The sequence below is a fragment of the Jatropha curcas genome, chromosome 10 (genome assembly GCF_041381405.1).
Source record: "Jatropha curcas cultivar XTBG-Jc1 chromosome 10, XTBG_Jcur_1.0, whole genome shotgun sequence".
NCBI lineage: Eukaryota > Viridiplantae > Streptophyta > Magnoliopsida > Malpighiales > Euphorbiaceae > Jatropha > Jatropha curcas.
In genome coordinates this window covers 1833384-1848700 of record NC_143160.1, presented here as the reverse complement: position 1 = coordinate 1848700, position 15317 = coordinate 1833384, and the positions used below count along the sequence as shown (strand labels likewise).

General features: G+C 36.6%; 4 protein-coding genes across 5 annotated transcripts; 3 read left to right on the top strand and 1 right to left on the bottom strand.

Annotated features, from left to right (window-relative positions):
* Nucleotides 1-292: 292 nt before the first annotated feature.
* On the bottom strand, nucleotides 293-3758 carry LOC105648829 (Pentatricopeptide repeat (PPR) superfamily protein). The gene is made up of 2 exons (XM_089726740.1): nucleotides 3201-3758; nucleotides 293-2945 (listed from the first exon to the last, which is right to left on the bottom strand). Exon 2 carries the CDS (start codon nucleotides 2783-2785, stop codon nucleotides 497-499), a length of 2289 nt encoding a protein of 762 aa, XP_089582866.1. The 5' UTR covers nucleotides 2786-2945; nucleotides 3201-3758; the 3' UTR covers nucleotides 293-496.
* A 73-nt stretch (nucleotides 3759-3831) lies between these two features.
* LOC105648401 (protein SGT1 homolog) lies at nucleotides 3832-8625 on the top strand. 2 transcript variants are annotated; one of them, XM_020685127.3, is made up of 9 exons: nucleotides 3832-4134; nucleotides 4395-4464; nucleotides 5519-5773; nucleotides 6013-6109; nucleotides 6191-6256; nucleotides 6563-6701; nucleotides 7294-7391; nucleotides 7951-8055; nucleotides 8314-8625. In XM_020685127.3, the coding sequence occupies exons 1-9, from the start codon at nucleotides 3975-3977 to the stop codon at nucleotides 8419-8421; spliced, it is 1098 nt and encodes a 365-aa protein (XP_020540786.1). In that variant the 5' UTR covers nucleotides 3832-3974; the 3' UTR covers nucleotides 8422-8625. The 2 variants fall into 2 exon arrangements, with proteins under 2 accessions (XP_020540786.1, XP_012090164.1); XM_012234774.4 differs by having other exon boundaries at nucleotides 3836-4134; nucleotides 7306-7391.
* Nucleotides 8626-9189: 564 nt separating this feature from the next.
* LOC105648399 (SNARE-like superfamily protein) lies at nucleotides 9190-12520 on the top strand. Its single transcript, XM_012234773.4, has 5 exons — nucleotides 9190-9348; nucleotides 9663-9933; nucleotides 10197-10311; nucleotides 11429-11547; nucleotides 12087-12520. The coding sequence occupies exons 2-5, from the start codon at nucleotides 9710-9712 to the stop codon at nucleotides 12136-12138; spliced, it is 510 nt and encodes a 169-aa protein (XP_012090163.1). The 5' UTR covers nucleotides 9190-9348; nucleotides 9663-9709; the 3' UTR covers nucleotides 12139-12520.
* Nucleotides 12521-12746: 226 nt separating this feature from the next.
* Nucleotides 12747-14477, top strand: LOC105648398 (UDP-glycosyltransferase 88B1). Its single transcript, XM_012234772.4, has one exon. The coding sequence runs from the start codon at nucleotides 12931-12933 to the stop codon at nucleotides 14332-14334; it is 1404 nt and encodes a 467-aa protein (XP_012090162.1). The 5' UTR covers nucleotides 12747-12930; the 3' UTR covers nucleotides 14335-14477.
* The last annotated feature ends 840 nt before the right edge of the window (nucleotides 14478-15317 follow it).

Genomic DNA, 15317 nt, shown 5'->3' with positions numbered 1-15317 from the left:
ATTGGAAATTGACTATCACCATACCGAAACGAGTTCATTCATGTTCCCCTCAAGTTTTCTTTTCAAACTTGAGCTGAATATCAAATATCTGAATTTTTTTTTTTTAAAAAAAAAAAAAAAGCCAAGGGTTTTCAAAATCCCAACCAGGAACGAATGCTCTTTGATGCCGATGCAGCCTAAGCCAACGGTTTCCTTATTTCTTATCGCATGGAAAGTCGGAGACCTTTGGATTTTGATAAGACACTTGGAGTCTTAACGAAGATTAACGGCGATCTCTACTAATGTCCAAATATTTGACTAATGACCTAGGATGTAATGGCCTTCGATAGCATGTTTTGAAGACGCAATGCAACAGCTATCTTCTCCATGTTAAAACATATGTCCACGTAGATATGTTTGATATTTAAACTCGTAAATATTCCAGTATTTCATAAATCTCAGGAATCTGATGGAATTGGAAAAGAGGAACTTCTGTTCTTATTTCCTTCAATTCTACCTACCCATTGCCATTCAACCCTCTTTCTTTCATCGTCCTGCGAGTCATTTCACTCAAATCAGACCGACCACAGTCTTCATACAAGTTTGCAAGCAGCACATAGAATGTGGGATCTGATGGATTTAGCTCAAGCCCTCGCCTTGCAATATCTTCTCCGAGAGGCAAGTTCCTATGAACCCTGCAGGCAGCCAACAGTGTCTTGTAGATCAAAGTATCTGGTTTAAAAGGCATAGTTTTTAAGGCATTCATTGCTTCCTCCAGCCTGCCAGCTCGACCTAGGAGATCAACCAAACAAACATAGTGATCCAATTGTGGTTCTAAACCGTGCGTTTCTCTCATAGACTGGAAGTACTGGAGACCCAGGTCCACTAAACATCCATGACTGCAAGTGAAAAGCAATGACAAGAATGTAACAGAATCAGGTTTGACTCCTGTTAACCTCATATCATCAAATGCAGAAAGAGCAGACGAGATATATCCATTTGATGCCAACCCTGATATAAATCCATTCCACGATACAACATCTGGCTCAGGTATTTCTCTAAATGCTTTGTGTGCATCGTGTACTTGTCCACATTTCCCATAAAGGTCAACTAGGCTATTCAAGACTGAAATCCAACTGCTTAAACCAGATTTCACAGAATAACACTGAAGTTGCTTTCCAATTTCAATTCTCCCCAAGCCTGCTGATGCAGAAAAGAAGCTTGCCATACTAAATCCATCTATCCTCACATCATCACTGAACATGTGACCAATTACATCTAATGCAAGTTCATGATGGCCCATCTGATTGAATCTTGTGGCTATAATTGTGTATGTGACGGCATCTCTTTGATTCATATCTCTTACTATACGCCACGCATCATCAACCCTTCCTGATCCAGCATAGGCATCCACAAGGGCATTACCAACAACAATATCATGGTCTGCATTAGTCTTTATTATATATCCATGCAGCTTAAATGTTTGATTTAGAGATTTTATGACACTGCAGGCCCTAAGAATAGTGGAGAGAGTAAAGGAATTTGGTTGCACTCCAACAGCCATCATCTCTGTAAATGAGTCAAAAGCATTCTGTTGGAAACCATGTTCTGCAAAACCTCCAATCAAAGATGTCCAAGAAATGACATTAGGTGAGTATATCCCTCTAAACACTCTCAAGCCATCTTCTACTGCTAAAGAACATTTCATATACATATCAACAAGTGCATTCCCAATAGGCACGTCATTCTCTAAGCCAGTCTTGATCACCCTAGAGTGGATCTGCCTACCCAAATCCAGTGATGGAATTGATGTGCAAGTACTCAGCATACTTGAATATGTGAAACTATTACCCAAGATTCCTGAAATCTGCATCTCTTGAAATACAGCAACAGCCTCCTTTAATTTCAAGTTTTGGTTCAACCCCGAGATAATAGTAGTCCATAATAATACATCATATTCAGGTGTCAGCTTTGACACCTTAAGAGCATCTTCCATCCTGTGGCATCTTGAATACATATCAACAAGTGCTGTTTTAACTACCAAGTTCAGCTCAACTCCCAAAATTATCATATGAGCATGAACCAATTTCCCAAAGATCAAACCAATAAAACCACACGCTGTCAAAAGTTTAACGAAAGTGAACTCATTTGGAGAAACCTCAGCTTTTATCATATCTATATAAAGCCGCAAAGCCTGACCCCACTTCCTCGCCTGTGCAAAAGTACAGATCACCATTGTCCATGAAACAGTATCATTATTATCCATATATCTAAAATGTTTTAAAGCTTCCTCAGCAGAATCAAACTTGGAGTAGAAATCAATCAAAGAGCTACCCAAAATTTGGTTCGACTCAAATCCATGCTTTATTAAAGAAGCGTGACTACGCTTTCCATAACTGAAGTCTCCTACAGCAGCACATGAACGTAAGACGCTCGAGAAAGTGAAGGCATTTGGATACGGACCCGAAAGGACCATCAAATCGAAGATATCAAGGGCCTCTTCATATTTTTCATCCTTAGTGTAAGCAGAGAGAATACCGGTCCAGGATACAACATCTCTGCACGGCATTTCGTCGAAGAACTGCCGTGCATGTTGCACTCCCAAGCATTTCCAGTAAAGAGACAGCAGATTGTTGTTTAAATACAAATTATCTTGAATACCCAATTTGATTATAGGGCTATGAATGCAAACGCCCTGTTTCGAAGACTTGGAGTTGCAGAAAGAAACAATCTGTGAACAAACGTCTTCAAAACGTTGTAGTGGTTCTGTCCTGTTTATGATCGAGCTAGCTGCTTTGCGTATCATCTTTGCCTTAAATTCTTATATAACAAAATAAATTAAAAAACAAAGCCTGCATTACAATTGATCCACGCACGTCCATTTCATTGATTTCCAGAGCCAGTCGACTGGACGACATGAACACGTGTCGTTTAGTATCAAGAGCAAGGTCCGTCTCATGTTCTCTCTGGAAAAAAAAAAAAAAAGAAAGGTTAAATGTGGGCAAGATGTAATTATGTATTTTGAAAAAAAAAAAAAATTAGTATTTGATATAAACGAGAGACTCAAGAGTAATTCTACGATCAATTTATACCAAAAAAAAAAAAATTATAAAATAAATAAACATAATATTGGAATTATGAGCTGTATGAATCACATGAATCAAATTCTCTTTAAAACTTTATTTTATTGTTTATTTTATTACTGTTTAAACGGGTCTTACAGGAAATTTCTTTGCGGTTGATTATCATTGATATGGAAATTGAAACACCATCCTCGAAAGTGAACAGAAGGATCGTGAGGCTTTGCTAGAACGCGTCAATAATTCTATTCTTAACTTCCTTCGAAAATAATGAATAAGAACAAAATATAATTTATTTATACAAGGCTGAAAAGCAAATATAATTTTTCTCAATCATTGCATTACTCAGTGATCCTGAATTATTTCCATCCAAGCAAAGAACCCGAATCTTCTGTTTGTTGGTTGCCTTTCTTTTTCTCCCAATGTTATTAAGGTTTATATATATTATTTACTCTATTTGATTGCCTTGATTATTGTGTAAAAAAAATATTTTCATTAGTTTATGGATTATTTATTAACATAAAAGTATATTAGAAAAATAAAAATAAAAATAAAAATTTAATCATTTTAATTATTTTTTTAAATTATATGAAAGTCAAATCAAGTCTGTATACAAAAAAAGAGAGTATAATTTAAGATTTATCATTGAGTATAATATTAATTATTTAGATAATAACAGTTTAAGGGAGGATAATTCATAATTGTGGTTCGAGTAATTTAAGTTTTTTTTTTTTTCAAAATAATTTTGTAAGACTCATCAAGTCTTCGCCCAAGGCCCCCGCTGTTTCGTTCCCCGTTTTTTTTAAGCCCCTCAAGTCAATCATATTCTTTACAAGTTGTAGCGCAAATCAGTCGATACACATACACCTTCTCTTTCTCTGTTTCTAGAGACTTCTTCCTGTCTCTGCATCTCCAATGGCGTCCGATCTCGAAAAGAAGGTCAAAGAAGCGTTCGTCGACGAACACTTCGAGCTGGCCGCCGACCTCTTGACACAGGCCATCGGTATAAACCCTAACAACGCCGAGCTCTATGCTGACCGCGCCCAGGCCAATATCAAACTCAACAATTACACTGGTAACTTTTTTTCTCTTTTCGATCCCTCCTCATGCTTTATCTTCCTTTGTTTACCTATTTCTACGCTCAACAGTTTTTGCGTTATAATTGAAAATACTGACGGGTAACTACTTTAAATTTAAATTCTCACGGATAAATATATTTTTTTGGGAATATTTTAGAGTTTTTGTTTGTTCTGTTTGAATTCGCATCGATGTTGCTTATTATACTGTTCCAGTAGCTGGAAACGTGGATTCCTAATTTCTTTGTATGATGTTCAGAGGCCGTTGCTGATGCAAACAGAGCGATTCAATTGGATCCTTCAATGGCCAAAGCTTACTTGCGGAAAGGGTAACTACTTACTATGGCTACGGATAAAATTTTGCTTTTTTATTGTTCTCAGAGAGGATTAATCAGTGGATATATCTCATTAATCCCCTAACCAGTGTATGAACGTCTAGAATGAGATTCTGTTCAATTGGTTGAAATTATTAACTTGCAGACTGCATAATTGAACTTCATGCTTGATGATTTTTATAATATATATTGTAGCTGACTAACTGAACAATTTTGCAGTGGTGACTCTCCGAATTCTGTTTGATTGATTATTGTTTATTGCCAGTGTAAGGTTTCTGTTTCTTCTGGTAAATTTTTAATGAGTGAATGGTTTACAAAAGTTATTCTTCACTGCAGGAGTGGAGATTATGGGAACTGTTAAGGTTTCTAATAACTTATCTATGAGAAATTTCCTCTTGTCCTTTGTGACTACCAATACCATGCACGACCTCTACTCCTGCAATTTCACTCCCATGCTATCAGACTGTGTCAATGCAAGCCACCATTGTCCATATGGATATCTATTACCTAATAATACAATTACTTTGACGTCAACTGTGAAATCCTTCCAACACCAGGCCCATCACTGTCGCATATTTGATATCTCCTAATAATAGCCCTATTATCACTTTTGAATAATTGCCTTATGGGTGAAGCATCTCTTGAATTGTTTTATGTTACATGAATAAAATGCATGAAATACTAGATCTAGTTGATTCTCTAATTAGGTAACTGATTTGGACATAATTAATTCTGGAGTTTATGTTAGCATATCTTCCCCATTCCATGATTTTAAGTTTTGTTTGGTTTGTGATGCCTTGCCTGGTCAAAATTTTTTCCACTAGATGTCTATGGCATTAACTTGATTGGAAACTGGTTGAAATTGGTGCAACTTCTTCCATGCCATATATCTTTTTAGTTATTGTTCCAGCTTTCCAATTCCATCCGCAAACAATTTTTTGATCAGCCCCTCAGCTAGCATAGTACCTCAGCCTCCTTAATGAAGCATTTATTTGAAATTGGTACGGTCTTTACCATTAATTTTATTTCTGAAAAATTCTGATCGCAGCACTGCTTGCATAAGCCTTGAGGAATATCAAACTGCTAAGGCAGCCTTGGAGATTGGTGCTTCTCTTTCCCCAGGAGACCTTAGGTTCACTAACTTGATCAAACAATGTGATGAGCACATTGCTAATGAGACTGTTAATCTTCTAAACCAACCAGTGGAAGCTCCACAAAATGTTGTAGCTATGGAAGATGTTCAGCCAGCGAATGACCTCTCCAGCCAGGTACCAATAGTACCAGCAGCCAAACCAAAATACAGGTTAGTACAGCTCTGTGTTTGTTGGTCTCCGTTGATGAAGTTATTCAGTGAACTTATCATTGACATGTTCTGCCCCTATTTTTGGTATTCAAAATTTATGTAAGAGCCTTCACTTAGCCATTGTCACGGATTTGTTACTTTTATGTTCTTTCTCCTTGTAACTTCATGTTGTACATTTAGAACCACATTCTTGGGCCCACTTACTCAATTGTGTCTTATGCGATTGATGTGGTGAACAGACATGAATTCTTCCAGAAGCCTGAAGAGGTGGTTGTGACCATATTTGCAAAGGGCTTACCAGCTGATAGTGTTTCTATTGAATTTGGAGAACAAATAGTATGCACTCCTATTAATTTGTATTTCATCCCTCATTTCCTGGAAGATAGAATAGGTTCTAACTTTTTGATTGGTTTGCAGCTAAGCATCAGTATCAATGTCCCTGGTGAAGATGCATACCATTTTCAACCTCGCTTATTTGGAAAGGTTAAGATGCCAATTTTTGATGTTGTTTGTCGGACAGATTTCTTCTAAAGCAGAAAGTAGCGCTAATTTAGCGATTGCTTGTTGAGTGTGGAGAAAATACTGATCCTTCATTAGATGCTAGAAACCATGTGGACGTAGGGTGCATTTGTAAGACATTTAGAAATTGAATTTTCTTAAAGGGCTTGTAACTTTACTATAAATTGTTGTTTCTTGCATTTCTTGCTTCTCTTTTTTTTTTGTCCAATTAGTGCTGAAAGCACAATTAGTTCTTGCCACTTATTTTGCTTGCCACTTTCCTGTGAACAGATAATACCCGCCAAGTGTAGATATAATATTTTGTCTACCAAGGTTGAAATCCGACTTGCAAAGGCTGAACCTATACACTGGATGTCTCTTGAATTCAACAAGGAAACAACAGTCGTACAAAGATTTAATGTATCCTCAGGTATGTTAATATGATAGAAGTTATTCTAATTGTTTAATCGTCTCAGCTGGAAGTTGAATTTGGTGTCTAATATCCCATATGAAATGTTCATCGTCATTTAATGAATTATATATTCTCCATGTCAACGCTAACAGTATCTCCGAATTTATTATGAACCTGTTTATCTGAAGCCAAACTAATTCTGTTTGAATTCTTTACCAAGCAATTTAATAAATTTTTCCAAGATAAATTCTCATTAATTGTAATACTCGTATGCAATATATATAAGTTGTTTTCAGGTTGAGGAATCTTTTGGGCTAGGATTTACTTTAGAATTGTCCTATTTATGTGAACAATGAAATGAATTCTTTATCAAGTAATGCAATGAATTCTTCCAAGATTAAAAGTCTGATTAATTGTAATACTTTTGATGCAGTGTGTATAAATTTTTGGGGTTGAGGAATTTTGTGGGATAGGATTTACTTTAGAATTATTCTAGTAAATGAGAATGGGCTCTTTTTAAATTTTAAACATGAGTGGTTGATTGAATCTTCTGAATGCTGAATTATCTGGTTAGCATTACATCGTCCAGTTGTAAGCTTGCTTAATATAGTGAATTGTGTAGGAACTGGGTCTCAGAGACCATCCTATCCTTCATCAAAACCAAAAGCAGTAGACTGGGACAAAATTGAAGCTCAAGTAAAGAAGGAGGTAAACTTTTAGTTGTTATCCTTTTCTTTCATTTTGAAACAATAACAAGTTTTAATCCTAAAATAGTTAGGGCTAGCTATATGAATCTTTTGTTTCCGTTCTACTTTGATCATTCTAAGTCCGTATTAATGCCAAGAAGTAGGTCTTTAAGACAGTTTATTTCTATGGGGTTTTAGGTCTACCTCTTTCTCTTTTAACGCTCTTCACCATTAATGTATTGCACTTATAAATCCGGGCACATGGGAATACATAGGACATGACCAAATGATTTCAGATGTCCTCTCATTTTATCTCAACTTGTGCTACTTGCACCTTTTGTCAGATGTGGTCATTTCTAATCTTGTCAAATATTGTGTGATCATACATCTATCTTAAGACTATATTTCTATAATATTTATCTTGTGTATGTTGGTCTTTATGGCCCATATGATATCCCCAGGTGTATTGTCATTCTATAGAACTTATCTTTCACTCTATTAGATATCTTCATACTGCATAACACACTTGTAGAATGATACTTTCAGTTGGTGCATGAGGAAATTATTTGTATGAATTTCAGGAAAAAGATGAAAAGCTAGATGGTGATGCAGCGTTGAACAAGTTTTTCCGGGAGATATACCATGATGCAGATGAAGACACGAGAAGGGCAATGCAAAAATCTTTTGTAAGACACTAGGCATCATTGCAGCATATTTCTTTTTGGTTGTTTCTACGTACAGCAGGACTTTATCAAACCCGTCTTGGGTCCCTGTTAGAGATCAAATAATCAAATTATCTTTCCAGTGCAATTTCTATGTTTACTACCTGTACTGTAAGCCAAATCAAATAATGTGTAAATATCAAAAGAAAGCAAGTTGGGTGACACTTAAAATTACTCTCCTGTTTTAAATTTCATCCTAACATTTGTCTTTATATTTTACAGGTCGAGTCAAATGGGACAGTGCTGTCCACAAACTGGAAAGAAGTGGGTGCTAAGAAGGTAGAGGGAAGCCCTCCCGATGGTATGGAGATGAAGAAATGGGAGTACTGAGTTCTTGGTCTAATTGTTGGAAATATTATATTTGTAATTTGGCGATTTTGGTTCATGAGTGTTGGTCTATTCCTGTTATCTAAACTTTCAACTGAACTTAAGTAGGTTGATATTGTGTTTCTTTTGTTTCAGCAATACATATGTTGTTTAGGATTGATGAGACTGCTTCTTTTATAACATGTATTTCTGAAAGCTTCGCTGCAATTGTGTAAATGAGCTCGATTGTTATTACTATTAACATAATTATTCAGTTTGGAACCTAACAGTCATTGAAAATCAAGAACTGTAACCCTGCTTTGTATATTTGGGATTGAAAATCAAATACAATTTTTGGAATAAATTTTAAATTTTAATCTGTTTCACAAAAAATTCAAATTTTTTGATATTTCATGTTTGAGTAATTTTAATTTATTTTGAAATATGTAAGCATTATTCTTCTAAAAAAAAAAAATGTGTAAAGCATTATTATTAGTCTCAATAATAAATTATATTTAATTATTTAAAAGATAAGTTTGGAATAGAATTCTTTAAATTGGGAAATCCATACCCATTTTTATTAAGTTATTAAAAGCAAACAATCTCTAAAAATATGCCAGTTGATACCTCACTAACGACACAGTCATTTGTGACTGTCGTTTCATTTCAAAAAGAAAACGATGTTACAAACTCTGCGTAATTTGAATCATGCTGTCGTTGGTATCGTTAGACAAATTCAAGGGGAAGGGGTTAGTGGGTTACCCCTTGAAACGATCGACTATCAAGAAAATAAACAAGGTCGTTTCTGCAGCGAATCAACCTTTCTTTTTTTAAACGACTGAGCTTTGGAATGTAAAAATCGAGGCCCATCTCGTTTATCGCTGTCGTCTCTTTTTCTTCTCCCTTTCATGCCTCCGTTCACTGCCTAACCACCCCGGCTTTCAGTCTCAGGTATGTCTCTCTGTCCTCCATGATTTATTTCTGGTTGTGAGCTCTATATTTTGTTTGGCAATCAAGGAAGCCCATTAACTGAGACTGATTCATCAAGACCGTAATCACCATTTTTTATTTTTTTGGAACAGAAAACTTTGAATACTTAAAAACTTTTGATTTCGTCGCCATTTCCTTCCTTTTTCTCAGCAATTTAGTATTAGCCGTCGATTAACTTCATTAATAGTTAGATTGTAGGTTTAATTAATTGAATATTACATTTATTATGGATTTGTTCAAATGACTAGATCTCTGATCCTAATTTGGATATGTAGGGCTCTTGCTATACAATTTTAAGGTCTATTTGATCGGAGGAAAAACTATGCAATTTTTTGGAGGATCAGACATCAGTCCATCGCCACCAGCACCAACGGCATCCGGGAACAATGCGCACATGATGTATGTGTTCAATAGAAATGGGGTGTGCTTGCTTTACAGGGAGTGGAATCGCCCACTTCATACCCTCAATGCGCAGCAGGATCATAAGCTCATGTTTGGCCTGCTTTTCTCGCTCAAATCCCTAACTGCTAAGATGGATCCTACAAGGTCTATTTTCTATCTCTATTCTCACCATATTCCTTGGAATTTTTTTTTTCTCGGCAATATGTTCAGGTTGATTGACACGTGATTTTGAATGTTTAACCTGGTGATTGTCAATTGAATTCAGTTTTAGTGGCCAATTGTGTCATTAAATTGGCAATGGTTTATGAAGGCTTGAATTGCTAGATTTGAGATTTGATTTTAACCACTGTAAATAAAAAATTTCTAATTTGCTTCTTTTTCTTTTTCCTTTTCTTTTCTGGATGCAGTGCAGAGAAAGGGAACCTTGGGATGCCTCAGTTACCTGGCCAAGGTTGTTCGTTCCACAGTTTTCGTACAAATACATACAAGCTTAGTTTCATGGAAAGCGCTTCTGGGATAAAGGTCAGTTTATTCTTGATATGCCTCATTTGTTGCTGAAATCACAAGGGTTGATGTTTGTCCTGTCAATTGACCAAATTGTTCTGAGTCATACAGAACGTACAAGTACAAAACAAGGATAGTGATAGATTTCCCTATCATAGTTGTTTTTAATCATGTTTGAGGCAGTGATATCTTGCTGCATCCTCTTCTTTTTACCTTTTATGGGTTTTGCTGAGTATTTTATATAGATGAGTGCAAGTTTAGTTTCAGAAGAAATTTATAGCTGGTTGGATGGCAGTTATGTACAATAATTGGAAATGGATGAATGGAAAGAACTGTATATGCTAGATAAATCTCTAGTCATTCATACTACAAACTAAGAAGCAAGTTCTTTGATGTTTTCATTGAGGGTCAATCTCTTATTCGCATGTCCATAATGCATAAGCGTCTTCTATATGGTCCCTTTTCTCCTTAATTGATTATGATATGCTAGTTAGAAGTCTTAATTTTTAAGTACATCAATGGTGCTTCTTTGATAACTCCCCTGATGTGTGAATTTAAACCTGATTTGCAAGGTGACCAAGTGTTCTACATTGCTTATGGAATGTCTGATATGATTGAGAAACTGGGATTCTGGATGGCTAGGATTCTGGGTCTTGTTCAAGCTACAAAAACATAAATGTTTTTGAGAAACTTCAGAATACATAAACATAAATGATCAAGAAACTTCAGAATACATAAACATAAATGATCAAGAAACTTCAGAATACCTTACACTCAAACATAAATATGGTACTAATTTGTTTATCTAAAAAAGAATCAGAGGGTGTCATTAATTGATTTAGGTTAACCTCTAAGCTTGATCTATACATTCTAGTTAAACTTCTATTACCAATGACTTGAAAATAAAAGTGTGTTTATGGAAATATAGTTGCATTGTTCTTTTTTAGGCCTCCAGAAAGAGATGGTCTTCTTATGAGAGATGATACTGTAGGTGCATGGGTTTATGCTTATAAATTTTGAAATTGCTAGCAGAAGAGGGGCAACATTTCTGTATCTTTTACACTATGATTCATATTGTGCCTCTGTATGTTGCTTTGTATGGAGTTGTTTTATTTGTTTATTTATTATTTGGCAGATTATATTGATTACTCATCCCAGGACTGGTGACTTACGTGAATCCCTAAAATATATATACAACTTGTATGTTGAATATGTTGTCAAGAATCCCCTCTACTCTCCTGGAACTCCCATCAGGTAACAAATTTAGCTTTTATCATTTTGCACTAAATGATAGAAAACCATTATATATTGAGGAAATTGTCAAGTATCCTTTTGATTTACAGTTGATTATGCTGTCTGCTGGGACAGGTGTGTACATCCAATATGGTCAATTCCAAAAAAGCAAACAAAATAGATTTTATTTGTTCAGTTGATTTTATATGTTTCGTGGTCATTGCTTGGTTAACTGTTGAAAGTTTTCACGCTTTCAACAAAAATATAATATTTTTGCTTGGGATTTAGGTTGGAACCTATTTTTCCCATGAAGCATCATTTATTATTTGTTGGCAGTTTAGTAGCATCATTTATTATTGTTTATAGCAAGACATGATATAGTGTGGGGGGTCACATCCATTATTTTTCTAATATGGGGGTTGCATCTTATATAACGAGAAAGACAAAATAGTTCATTAGCATTTCTTTTGATATTGCGACCCTTGATTTTTTTGGATTTCCTAACAAATGCAAACATCGTATGATATATTCACTAGATGTACTGAAATTGCTTCCTGTAGGTGTGAGCTGTTCAATACTTCTCTTGATCAATATGTAAGGAGCATAGCATAGTGGCATTCAGTTGCTTTCACCTGTGCTGGATTTTGATTCATTTGGAAAAAGTGAGTAGTTGCTTTTGTCTGCCTGGTGCAACTCAAGATTTGATTATGAAGGTCAGTCGAGGTTGCCTATTTTGTTGATACGCTGCCTGTATATTAGCTAAGTAATTTTAGAATGCGACGAGTGTATAATGGTCTATTCATTCTGTCGCGTGCTCAAAGACGCTATAGTTCAGTTATATGTATTCTCCACCATCGTTATTGGCTTATTGACATTTAGGCTGCAGATTTCCAGTAATCATCCTTATTCCTAGTTTCATTTATTCATTTACGAAGAAGTAAACTCGAGGCATTATGAAACTTTAATAAAATAAAAAGATATTTTCCTTATGAAATTTCTTGAAAGCAACAGTATTCAATTTCGTTCTAAAGAGTAGTTGTGCATTCACGGAGAATGGGCACATAAAATGGATTACTGGTGTTGAAATTTAATGTTGTGAAATTGACGTCCTTAGAAATATTAAATTGGATAGTATACATGTATATGGCTATTATTGTTCTGCTTTTGATTTTATAAATCTCCACCACAAGTTTCCGACAGCATGCCACCGACTCACTGAGCCAGTGATAATGAACAGCGTGTGATCTTGTTTAATGCCCAGTACTTCTCTGCTTTGAAAGATTGCTTGAAAGTTCTTTGTTCAATTATCTGTAAAAAGAAAAAAAAAATTACATAGGGTACCTAAATTTACATCTCTCTGTCTCCTATATAAAGTGGTGACAGTTTGAGATAAGGTGAGAAACCATGGATGACACGATTGTTCTGTACCCTGCAACAGGCAGAGGACATCTAGTTTCCATGATAGAACTAGCCAAGCTTATAGCCAAACATCATACTTCTATCAAAATTACCATCATACTCCTTACTCCACCAAACGAAACAATCTCCACAAGCTCCATTCCATCTATTAACTTCATTCACCTCCCACCGACCTCGCTTCCTCCTCCTGTTACCCCTCCTTCCTTCAGAGACATTGTAGCCTCTTTCTTCGAACTCCCTCGGCTCAACAACCCTAACCTGCATCAGACCCTTTTATCCCTTTCTAAAACCGCCAATATCAAAGCCTTCGTTATCGATTTCTTTTGCAATTCTGCTGTACAAGTTTCCTCTACCTTAAATATACCCACTTACTATTTCTACACTTCAAATGCAAATGGCCTCTGCCATTTTCTTTATTCTCCGACCATCAGTGAGAACATTCCCGACAGTTTGGAAGATCTTGATATCGTTATTGATACTCCGGGTATTCCAAGCCTTTCATCTAAGGTTTTGCCACCTGTCATGCTTGACCGGTCTCATAAAGTTTATCAATATTTCATTGACACGGCGAGCCAGATGGCTAAATCTGCAGGATTACTCGTCAACACTTTTGAATCGCTAGAATCAAGAGCTATCAAGGCTATAATAGAAGGGAAATGTACCCCAGATATTCCGGTTCCCCCAATATATTGCATAGGACCTATTGTTTCCAGCAGAAAAACCAAAGAAGAGCATGAATGCTTAGCTTGGCTCGACTCACAACCGAGTCGTAGCGTCGTGTTTCTTTCTTTTGGTAGCATGGGAGCGTTCTCTGCTACTCAGTTAAAAGAAATGGCTATTGGATTGGAGAAAACCGGGGTTAATTTTTTGTGGGTGGTTCGCAATCCACCGGAAAATGGTCAGACGAGCGATGGCATGTTACTGGAAGAACTCAATCTTGAAACTCTCTTTCCGGAAGGGTTTTTGGAGAGAACCAAAGAAAGGGGATTTCTGGTCAAGCAGTGGGCGCCACAGGTTGCTATACTTAATCATGACTCGGTGGGTCTGTTTGTGACTCACTGCGGGTGGAACTCGATTCTCGAATCGCTTTGTGCCGGCGTGCCTATGTTGGCATGGCCTCTTTATGCGGAGCAAAAAATGAACAGTGTTTTCTTGGTCGAAGAGATGAAAATGGCTTTGCCGGTGAATCAGCCTGAAGATGGTTTTGTGAGTGGGGAGGAGTTAGAGCAGCGGCTAACCGAGTTGATGAACTCGGAGAAAGGGCAAACGATTCAAAAGCGAGTTATTGCCATGAAAGAGGCTGCGGCGGAGGCAGCGAGCGAAGGAGGGTCTTCTCGTTTTGCCCTGGCCCAGTTAGTAGACGCAATGGTACGAGTAGGCAAGAAATAATAAAGTCAGCGATGGTTGGTTTGTTTGTTTGTTTTTTTTTTTGTTCTATAACTAGACAAAGAAATAGATGCTCGCCCATCAACGAATGAGCTACTTGGTTCGCTGGTTTTTTAACAAAAGACACAGAAAATGATTAAAATTCATTCAAGAGAGTTTTACAATCATGAAGAATGGAATTAAAATAAGAAATGTCATGAGAAACATTTCGAAAAGCTCGAACCAGTAGTTGAGAATCCAACTCAATATCAATTCCCACTATCCAATCCTTCCCTTTTAATCAATTTAAAGCTTCTCTAAAACTCAAAGTTTCTGCAATCAATGCATTAGCCACAGAACCAAGGGCCACCATCCCACCTCCCAAACAAGCACCTGCATGTCTCTTGAGATCTAACCACACCTAGTAGACCCCGACTTTCATAGGAAAGCTGCATCAATATTTAACCTGAGTCTATTAGCGATAGGAGGGAACCATTTCAACACAGTAGGTTGATGAAGATGACCACGCAATTGCAAAATCCGACTAGCTTGAGTTTGTATCCACTCATGCCAAAATTGCATTGCCCTTCTTAAAATCACTGCTTCACTAGGTGAACTTTGATGTCAAATCCTTTGGTTCCCCTGCCACCACCATAACTCCCAAGCCATGTGAAAGATTATAGCTTAATCATCCAAAGAGCTTCTTTGAAACACCATTAAAAACCAATTAGCCACATTCTCCATTACACCCCACCATCCAATGCAACTTCTCCTCCATACTGATAGAGCAAAATCACAGTTGTATAAAGAATGAATAACAGATTCTGCCTCAACCACAAGTGGGGCAAACGACACCAACCTCCATATGGTGAGCATCCAGATTTGAAACGAACACGAAGGACATTTGATATGGCACACCAGACAAAAGTAGAGATTTTTTTTTGGAACATCCACTTTCCATAATTTACGCCAAATATCCCGATTATTTTGAGCAGTAGCTAGTTGAG

Excerpts from the sequence above, each read along its gene's own strand:
- LOC105648398 (XM_012234772.4), top strand. The coding sequence starts at position 12,931 with ATGGATGACACGATTGTTCTGTACCCTGCAACAGGCAGAGGACATCTA.
- LOC105648399 (XM_012234773.4), top strand. The coding sequence starts at position 9,710 with ATGCAATTTTTTGGAGGATCAGACATCAGTCCATCGCCACCAGCACCA. Across the intron at positions 10,312-11,428 it reads AAAGCGCTTCTGGGATAAAG|ATTATATTGATTACTCATCC; the intron begins GTCAGTTTATTC and ends ATTATTTGGCAG. Across the intron at positions 11,548-12,086 it reads TCTCCTGGAACTCCCATCAG|GTGTGAGCTGTTCAATACTT; the intron begins GTAACAAATTTA and ends TGCTTCCTGTAG.
- LOC105648401 (XM_020685127.3), top strand. The coding sequence starts at position 3,975 with ATGGCGTCCGATCTCGAAAAGAAGGTCAAAGAAGCGTTCGTCGACGAA. Across the intron at positions 5,774-6,012 it reads GCAGCCAAACCAAAATACAG|ACATGAATTCTTCCAGAAGC; the intron begins GTTAGTACAGCT and ends TGTGGTGAACAG. Across the intron at positions 8,056-8,313 it reads GGGCAATGCAAAAATCTTTT|GTCGAGTCAAATGGGACAGT; the intron begins GTAAGACACTAG and ends TATATTTTACAG.
- LOC105648829 (XM_089726740.1), bottom strand. The coding sequence starts at position 2,785 with ATGATACGCAAAGCAGCTAGCTCGATCATAAACAGGACAGAACCACTA.